This window comes from Podarcis gaigeae (genome assembly GCF_964106915.1).
Source record: "Podarcis gaigeae genome assembly, chromosome: 16".
NCBI classification, from domain to species: domain Eukaryota; kingdom Metazoa; phylum Chordata; class Lepidosauria; order Squamata; family Lacertidae; genus Podarcis; species Podarcis gaigeae.
In genome coordinates, this window is record NC_139693.1 from 6,480,121 (window position 1) to 6,490,110 (window position 9,990).

General features: G+C 45.1%; 1 protein-coding gene across 1 annotated transcript; it reads left to right on the forward strand.

Annotated features, from left to right (window-relative positions):
* Window positions 1–1,310: 1,310 nt before the first annotated feature.
* Window positions 1,311–9,634, forward strand: LOC310833298 (uncharacterized protein). Its single transcript, XM_083715918.1, has 2 exons — window positions 1,311–1,466; window positions 7,814–9,634. Exon 2 carries the CDS (start codon window positions 7,836–7,838, stop codon window positions 9,084–9,086), a length of 1,251 nt encoding a protein of 416 aa, XP_083572044.1. The 5' UTR covers window positions 1,311–1,466; window positions 7,814–7,835; the 3' UTR covers window positions 9,087–9,634.
* Window positions 9,635–9,990: the final 356 nt, after the last annotated feature.

A 9,990-nucleotide genomic window follows, 5' to 3' on the forward strand; every position in this document is an offset into this window, starting at 1 on the left:
TCTGAATGTATCGTGTGTCAACACTGAGTGTAGATTGGCCAGCTGTCCAGTGAGTGGTGACTTGTGTCCGTTTACCGGTGTGGAAATGGGAAAAAAACTGAATTAAAGATTAGAAAAAATGAGAAACTGAGAGAAACCAAAATGGACAGATTTTTCCATCTCTGTAGGTAGTGGAAGTAAAACATATACAAAAATTGTTCAGATCACAAACAGTCTGATTTTAAGAATGTAAGAAGATCTCTGCTGTATTAGACTAAAGGTCAATCTAGGCCAGCAACCTTTTCTGCACAAGGAACATCTAGATGCCTCCAAAAAATCTGCAAATACAGTAGCCATCTACTACTGTTGAATCCTAGCAAACAGTATTCAGAGACATGCTGTTTCTGATTTTGGAGGTAGTACATATGTCCATAATGATTTCTGGAAATTTATAGTCATATTAAAGGTAAAGGGACCCCTGACAGTTAAGTCCAGTCATGAACAACTCTGGGGTTGTGGCACTCATCTCGCTTTACAAGCCGAGGGAGCCGGCGTTTGTCCGCAGACAGTTTTACTGGATCATGTGGCCAGCATGACTAAGCCGCTTCTGGCACAACGGAACACTGACACCAGAGCAGTGCACGGAAATGCCATTTACCTTCCCGCCAGAGTGGTACCTATTTATCTACTTGCACTGGCATGATTTCCAACTGCTAGGTTGGCAGGAGCTGGGACCAAGCAACGAGAGCTTACCCCGTAGTGGGGATTTGAACCACCGACCTTTTGATCAGCAAGCCCAAGGCTCAGTGGATTAGACCACAGCTCCACCAGCGTCCCATGATAGTCATATTATCCTCTATAAACTTGTCTAGCCCCCTTTCAAAGTTGTCTAAGTTGGTGACCATCACTACTTCTCATGGAAGCATGTTCCAAAGTTTAACTATGTGTTGGGAAATATTTAGTTTCGTTGAATGACCCCATTAGGTTATGGACAAAATAGAGAGAGTGATTATATATATATTCCAAGGCAGGATCCCAAACATTGGGACCTTCCCTGATAATTAGGGACAACTGGAGCAAGCAAGCAAGGCATGTGATTCCACGTTTGGAACAGTGTGCAAAGTGTTTACACAGATGTTCATAGGTTGGACTTCTTTCCACTTAAGGTATTAAGACCAAGAGTTCATAACCTCAATTTGGCAACCTTGTTGGGTGGAGTCCATAGTGTGCTGAGTCGCAGGAAAGAAAATAGTAAACACAATCAATAAGGTTATTATTCCTATCGGCTTGATAATCAACCACTGGAGAGTATGGGGAGTGGGTGATTACTTAAGAGCAATTTCCATGGAGGTGTCAATGGATTAATTCACACCCAAAAGTGTGTCATACTCACCTGGTGGTGGATGTAACTGTATAAAAAGGTCGGCACCCAAGGACTGCCTTCATCGACTCTCTTGACTCTTTCCATCCTCCAATAACAAGCGCAGGTAAGTCAAAGCGGGTGTCTTTCAGAGCTGATATTGCAATTGAAATGAATTTGGAGAGGAATTAAGCTCTTCATGCTGATTCTCTCAGCTTGATTATGCCCACAAACAACCCCTCCATTTAATGTTGCTTGAATCTGAATTTTCATCCTAGGAACATGAGAAACTGCCTTTGTGCTGTTCAGACCATTGATCCATCTTGGCTCAGTGTGAGCTTTACTGAGTGGCAACAGGGGTTGCAGCTGAAGAACATTCCCAACCCTACCTGGAGATGCTGGAGGGCAAATCTGGGAACTTCTGCATGCAAAGCAAATGATGGTTGTGCAATGCCCCCATGGTTGGAAGCACGAATGCTTCTGTTTGCTGCTTTCTGGAAACTGCGGGGGGGTGCTTTTGTGCTCTGTTCTTGCTTTGTGGGCTTCTCTTTGGGACATCTGCTTGGCAACTGTGAGCAGGATGTTGGACTAGGTGGACTATTGGCCTAATCTAGCAGCCAGGCTGTTCTGATGTTCTTATGGGTAAGGATTAGGGAGGACTCTTGCATTCCTGCTCTCCCTGTAGGCTTCCTGGAGAAATCTGATTGGCCACTGTGAGGGAAAGGATGCTATACTAGATGGGCCATTGGCCTGTTCCAACAAGCTCTTCTTATGGTCTTATGTCCTTATGTTCTGCCTGTCTGCTAAACATTATGAATCAAGGAAACAGGTGCAAGTATTTCTAGAGGGTGGAGAAACTTAAAAAGTTGGCAAATATGCCAATGTTAAGTTAGAACTTACCGTATCAACAAGATTATGGCTTCTTTTGAAAATGTTCTTTTCAAGCTTGAATTCCACACATATGGGCCTCCCCATTCCTGTGGAGCCGTAGAAGAGGTTAGAACTCTGAGGCCGTGGAATCTGCAGAGTGGAATTCGCCACCAGGGCTGTCTTCAGGTTTTGGTGGGCCTTGGAGCAAAATAACCCACCTAAAGCACCTTGTCTTGTCTCAGTATCTTCTCACTTCCAGTAAGTGCAGTGACCACTTGCTGGAAGTCTCCATAGGAGAGGTGGCTTTCTACCAAGCCAAGTTATTGGTCCATCAAGCTCAGCATTTTCTCCATGGACTGGCAAGAAATCTCTGGGATTTCAGACAGGAGTTTGTCCCAACCCTACTTACAGATGCTGGGGGTTGAATCTTCAGCCTTCTGCATGCTATTCAGGAGCTTTACCACTGGCTCTTCCCATCAACATTACCAGTTAGAGAAGCATTTAGAAGAAAGTTCTCTCCACAGATGGAGGCCCTCTGCAGGTGCCTATGCCCCTCCTTGAGACCAGTCCTGCCTCCCAGCCTTACTGTTGCAATTCTTTTGTTTTTAAGTTCTTATCCATATGCAATCTCCTCTTGCCTGCATAGCATAACAGAGAAGCACGGCTATAAGCAAGTCATAAAAAGGATGCAGCAGGGGAAAGAATGAATGATTCAGAACTCCAAAATATCTTCTAAGCTAGCAAGTAAACTAGGGAGGAAAGGATTTCCTTGTCCCTTTGGTGTAACATGGATTCTTTCCACATTGCAATAGACTTCTCTCAAGTTCTGATTTAATATGGAGAATTTCTAGAAATAATAATAATAATAATAATAATAATAATAATAATAATAATAATAATAATAATTATTATTATTATCATTATTATCATTATTATCATTATTATCATCATCATCATCAACATTTCTACCCAGCCCATCCAGCTGGGTGTCCGCAGCTACTCTGGGTGGCTTCCAACAGAAGGTTAAAAATACATTAAAACATCAGTTATTAAAAACTTCCCTAAACAGGGCTGCCTTCAGATGTCTTCTAAATGGCAGACAGTTGTTTATTTATTTGACATCTGATGGGAGGGCGTTCCACAGGGTGGGACCACTACCGAGAAGGCCCTCTGCCTGGTTCCCCGTAACTTCACTTCTCACAATGAGGGAACCGCCAGAAGGCCTTCGGAGCTGGACCTCAGTATCCGGGCAGAACGATGGGGGTGGAGACGCTCCTTCGGGTATACTGGCCGAGGCCATTTAGGGTTTTAAAGGTCAGCACCAACACTTTGAATTGCACTTGGAAATGTACTGGGAACCAATGTAGGTCTTTCAAGACTGGTGTTATGTGGTCTTGGTGGCCGCTCCCAGTCACCAGTCTAGCAACACATTCTGGATTAGTTGTAGTTTCCGGGTCACCTTCAAAGGTAGCCCATGTAGAGTGCATTGCAGTAATGCAAGTACTTACTTGCGCGTTGCAAGTTATCCAGTATTGGAATGCCTAATTTGCTGCAGATGGTACTTCCTTTGCATTATCCCTCTCCACATCCTGAAATTGTATATGTGTGTTGCTAAATTATTGCAAACAAATAAAAGAACAAAATACAGTCTAACTGCAGGCTTGTACATCAAGATTCCTTTTGTACATTGTTTTCACCAATGAGCAAAATTTGCTGCTGCACCTTGAGAAAACGATGTACACAAAGGCACTTGATCCAACCCCATTAAACTGACCCTATTTCTGTGTGGGGTGTGATGCATACCCACCCTTAAAGGAAGGGTGGGAAACCTGAGTGAACCAAATGATGTGTAAAAAATGCACACACAACAATACAATATATATTTGAGATCAATAGAAGAGCAGTGATTAATTCTCATTTCGCTGGAACTTCTTGCAAAACAAGGTGAGTTTATCGGGGACTCAGAAATCCAGAGGAAAAAAATCAGAGAAGGGATTGTTTCTCAGAGTTGCATGTGGAAGGACCTGGGTTTAGTCCCCAACATCTCCAGCTTGGGCTAGGATAACCATTGTCGGAAACTCTGGAGAGCTGCTGTCAATCAGTTTAGACAACATTGTGCTCGATGGACAGTGGTCAGACTTGATGTGAGGCAGTTTCTTATGTTAAAAAGAACATAGCTCAGTGGCATTACAATGTCCTCCTGGAATGAATCTCAGTAGTAGTGAATATGTTTCACATGCAGAAGTCTCAGGATCTTCAGGAAGAGCTGGGAAAGCTATAAATACTGGAGAGCCATTGCCAATCAGTGTTGCTCAGACTTCATCAACGTGGGGTCTTCCAGATGTTTTGGACTGCAACTCCCATCAACTCAGTTGGGCACAATCATTTCAGCTGGGGCAAATGTGAGTTGAAATCCATAACATCTGGAAAGGATTAGGTTGCAGATTATTGCTTTGGACCAATGGTCCCATTTAGTATAAAGCAGCATCTTATGACCCTTCCTAAATTTTGGGTATGGAATGTTGTGGGGGCATCCCTAATGTCAAGACATTGCGAGCACCAATACTGAATGTGTTTTGACCCAAATGAATGTGTGTGTATTCAGTTCCATATACGTGATTGAAAGTGGAATGAGTTGGCTTGTTAACCCTAGCTCATAACATACTGAGAGACTACCTTAGCAGAACACGCACAATGAAAACCTTGAGTTCTGAAAGCTTTCTAACTATGTTTCTGGCAAAAGTGATTGACCCATGTTGACTTGTTTGCTATTTAGGTGCAACACGTGCTCGTTGTTTTTAATATTATGTGGAGGAGCTTGCCATTACCCAAAACGGTACAATCACTTCTGTGAGAAACAGTTTTGACTATACAAAATACAGGTGCAGATGAAGCTTTCTGGAACGAGATATGAGCTTTGCATGCTTAGAATCCTCACCTCAAAGAAAATAAGGGTATTGTAAGGTTCCATAATTCTTAATTGAAATCTGAGCCAGAGAATAACCCAACCAGCCGCTCTAATCTCAATCCACTTCCATTTAAACAAAACCTAGCAGCTAATGCAATGGTAGTCCTCTAACCACACAAAGAGAGGGTTCTGCAGTCCTCATCCTCTTTCATTGGTAGCAGGACAGGAATATAGGCTGTGATGGCCTTTTGTTACAGTTTCCCATTTGGGGACAGCGGGGGAGTAATTCAGTTTATTTTCTGCACCATCTGAACCTGAGCCAGGCAAGAGATCTCCTATCATTAAGTCAAGTCTATTGGGAAGGTAGGGAACCTCTGGGCTTGGGAGCTGAGCTGCTGGTTTGCAAGATATTTCTTCTTTTTGCATTAAGCACTACATAGCTAAAGGGTCAGATATTAAGAGATTACTCTAATGGTTTTAATTAAAACTCATTGTCAATTTAGTTGGTTTCAGATTTGCATCATGCTTACCTAAGGGCAAGTTGCAACATCTTGCAGTGCTGCTTAAGATGATCGCCCCATCCTGAAGACTGATGGCCAATTAAATTAGGGCTGTTCACTTAGAAGGGAAACTCATTGTTTTCAGCAAGGCTTGCTTTTGAGTAATGACGCTTTGTTCGGGCTTTGAGCAGCCAACTCCCTTGATTTTCCTTCCAAAGTGTTCCATCCCTGCTTCCCACACAAATATCCCTGTGATCATAACTGCCACCTGAAAAGGTCTTCTTCATCAATCCTTTTCCAAAACAAATGACTAAATAATGAAACCTGGACAAATCTGGCCAAATCCACTCCCATGGCACTAATTCAGAATATATTTCATCTGACCCCAGTTCAAGAACCACTAAACGCAGTGCTTTTGTCTAAGGAACTTCTTTTCTGGATTATCAGACCAAAAGTCTGTCAGATCCCTATAGACATAAGAAAAGCCTGCTGGATCAGGCCAATGGCCCATCTAGTCCATAACCTGTCCACACAGTGGACAACCAGACACCTGTGGGACCCACAAGTGGGTTTCGAGCACACCATCACTCTTCCCCTCCTGTGGTTTCCAGCAACTGATATTCAGAGGCATTACTGCCTCTGACCATGAAGGCAGAGCAAACACATCATGGTTAGTAGCCATTGGTAACATTATCCTCTATTATTTCTTCTTAAAGCCTTCCAAGTTGGTGGCCATCATGGCCTCCCGCAGGAGCAAGCTCCATAGTTTTAATTATTTGCTGTGTGAAGAAGCATTTTCTACTAATGCTTAGCTTCATTGGACAGTCATGAGTTTTACTGTTATGAGAAAGGGACAGAAAGCTCTGTCTATCTACTTTCTCCATGCCATGTCTAATTTTATAAATTTCTATCATGGTCACCTCTTAGTCACCTTTTCTCTGATCTAAGAAGACTCAAATGCTACAACCTTTCCTCAAAGGACAAACCTGTCCTTCATCCCCTGGATCATTTTGGTTGCACTTTCAAGAAGCTTTTCCAGCTCTACAAATATCCCTTTTGATATGTACACTATCCTTCCTGAGCTGAGGTAGCCAGAACTGGAAATAGTATTCCAAACGTGGCCACAGCATAGATTTGTATAACCTTCTGGATTATCACGCCAAAGGTCCACCAGACCCAATGTCCTGTTTCCCACAGTCGGCCAATCAGAAGAAGGGCATGGGCATTATAGTCTCCACAGGCTGCTGTCTGCCAATGATAGTTTGCACTGTTAGATACTGCCATGAAGCATTAAGGTCTAAAGTGATGTTCATCAGTCCACTGATGTCGTTGGGCAACTCCCATCATTCTTGACCATTCACTAAACTAGTTGGAGATGATGTGAGCTGTGGCCCAAGAACCTCTGGGGACTGAAGGTTAAAGAACCCTGTTCCAAAGTGACTTCATGACCAACATGTTAGACTGCTCCTAATTTCCTTAATATGTGACCTAAGTAAACTATGCCAGCTGGGCAATTGGCAGGTAATTGCTTCTACAATAGAATGTATTCTAGTTGCTGGGTATCATAAATGGGCAGAGTGTTGTTGCAGTGGTTGTGGGCCACTTTGAGAATAGGAGGTTGGTTTAAATGGGTCATTGGCCTGATTCAGCAGTCAGGTACTTCTTATGTTTTTTATGGGTAACATAAAATTCATGCCCGGAAGAATTTAATTGGCCACTGTGAGAACAGGATGTTGTACTAGATAGACCAGAGTCTTTAGGGCTCTTCTGATGTTCTTACAAATGTCACCTTCCAGCAGCCCGTGCAGCCAGTACGGCCAATGGCCAGTGCTGGTGGGAGTTGCAATCTAGAACCATTGAATTAATTAAGGAGAAGGATATAAATGGCTTCTAGCCACAATGACTGTGTTCACTCTCCACTGCCAGAGGCACAATGTCACTGAATACCAGTTTCTGGGAATGGCAAGTGGGGAGAGTGGCTACTTGTGGGCTTTCTGTAGGCATCCAGTTGGCCAATGTGAAAAGAGGACTCGATGGGCCATTGGATAAATCCACCTGTGGGGTTCATGGACTCCTGTGTGAGCTGCAGCAGAGGGCATGACTTTATCTGCCTCTCTCTTAATCTGTAGGGATTTGAAACGTGTTTCTTGAATTAAATGTTGCATACCACATTGATCTCTCGTTGTGCTCTTTCAGAAACAGCTCTCACCCTGCAAAGATGTCTGTCGGAGGCGGTGGGAACATGTGCTATGCCAGCTGTCCTGCATCCACAGTGACAATACAGCCACCACCCTTTGTCCTAAATATCCCAGGACCAGCACTCTACTGCCCTGACCAAAACTTTGGCATTGAGCAATACAACCCATGCGCAGGCTATGGCGGTGGATATGGAGGCAGCAGAGGAATGGGGGGCCGTGCTATTGGTAGCGGAAGCGGCATGGGCATGGGTGGTGGTATGGGTGGAGGAGGAGGTTATGGAGGCCTTGGTGGTGCAGGTGGTTATGGGGGTGGAAGTATGGGAGGCCGTGGGCTTGGTGGTTTAGGTGCAGGTGGCAGTCTGGGCGGTGGAGGAGGTTATGGGGGCATTGGTGGTGGTTATGGGGGTGGAAGTATGGGGGGCCGTGGTGGGGGCGGTTTAGGTGGGGGTAGCTTGGGTGGTTTAGGTGGAGGTAGCATGGGTGGTTTAGGTGGGGGTAGCATGGGTGGATCTGGTGGACGTCGAGGCAGCATAGGTGGTGGCACTGGGGGTGGACGTCGAGGCAGCATAGGTGGTGGCAGTGGGGGCGGACGTAGAGGCAGCATAGGTGGTGGCAGCGGGGGCGGACGTAGAGGCAGCATAGGTGGTGGCAGTGTGAGCGGACGTAGAGGCAGCATAGGTGGTGGCAGCACGGGTGGCGGTCTTGGTGGATCTGGAGGTAGTGTTGGTGGTGGCACTGGTGGAATTGGAGGCAGTCTGGGTGGTGGAGGAGGAGGACGCCGAATCAGCGGGGGACGCCGATACAGTGGCAGTGGTGGCTACAGCAGTGGCGGATATGGTGGAAGTGGTGGCTACAGCAGTGGCGGATATGGTGGAAGTGGTGGATACAGCAGTGGCGGATATGGTGGAAGTGGCGGATACGGAAGTGGCGGATATGGTGGAAGTGGGGGATATGGCAGCGGTGGATATGGTGGAAGTGGCGGATACAGCAGTGGCGGATATGGTGGCAGTGGTGGATACGGCAGTGGAGGATATGGTGGAAGTGGGGGATATGGCATGGGCGGATATGGCAGTGGTGGATACGGCAGCTATGGTGGTGGATACGGTAGCGGTGGATATGGTGGCAGAAGTTATGGCACCAGAAGAATTATATACTCTGGAGGCCGCAGAAGCGGATATGGTGGAGGTGGCTACAGCAGCAGGTCTTATGGCGGCTCCTATGGTGGAAGCTTGGCGCTGCTGCCTAGTACCGCATGCTACACCTGCTACTGAACCCAGAGGAAACAACCCAGAGCTCACGGGACAACCGCAGAAACACAAGATGATGAACCCAAAGCTTGAAGTTGCAGGAGTGGACTTGGGGAAACCCTCCGCCTTCTGTCGCCTGCTGCTGCAAGCTTCGTGAACTGAATGATCAGAGAATCCATACTTGAACTCTGTGTGCATTTTTGGTTCCACAGTTGCACACAAGAAGAAATAACTCACAGTAATATCCTTTCCAGGCTATGTTGCTTTCTACAAACTTTACGACTATGACTTGAAACGCGTGGGGGAGAGCATATAAGCCCACCCCTTTTCTCCGCTCTGATGATGAACAACACATAACCGTGCACTTGCATGTCCTGTTTGAAGAGATTCTTAAATGTCTTGAACTGTGCCCACTGAAGCATTGTGAAACCTCTGTTTCCGCAACCAATGAAGCAATAGTGCAGATTGAAAAATCAATTGCATTCTAATTTATCACCCTTTTCCCTGCCGAAAAAAAATGCTGCTGTTTCTTCATTCTCTTTGTCATTAAAGCTTTTTTTTGCATCACAAAATTTTCCCTCCTGTCTAGTTTGTATTCCCATCATACTTCAAAATAGGCAGGTTGGGCTGACACACGAACAAGGAACTAAATGATTCAAGGGCACCCAAATGAGGGTTCCACTTGAGAGTGATTTTGCACCCACTTCAATTCAAGCTGGTCTGTAAAAAAAAAACAATTCCAGCCATTACCACATGGGGGCCTATTCACAAGGTATACTGAAACCTTCCAGGTAAACTGAGTCACTGGATCTTTCTGCATTTTATTCCCCTTTAGAGGAGGAAGATAGTGGGTTAAAGATCATTAGCTGAACAAAAAAAATCTTGATTTAAAATGAATTGCATGAGTTTATTTCAGAGAACCACAGAG

What these genes read in the sequence shown, in the direction of transcription:
- LOC310833298 (XM_083715918.1), top strand. Translation starts at nt 7,836, where the DNA reads ATGTCTGTCGGAGGCGGTGGGAACATGTGCTATGCCAGCTGTCCTGCA.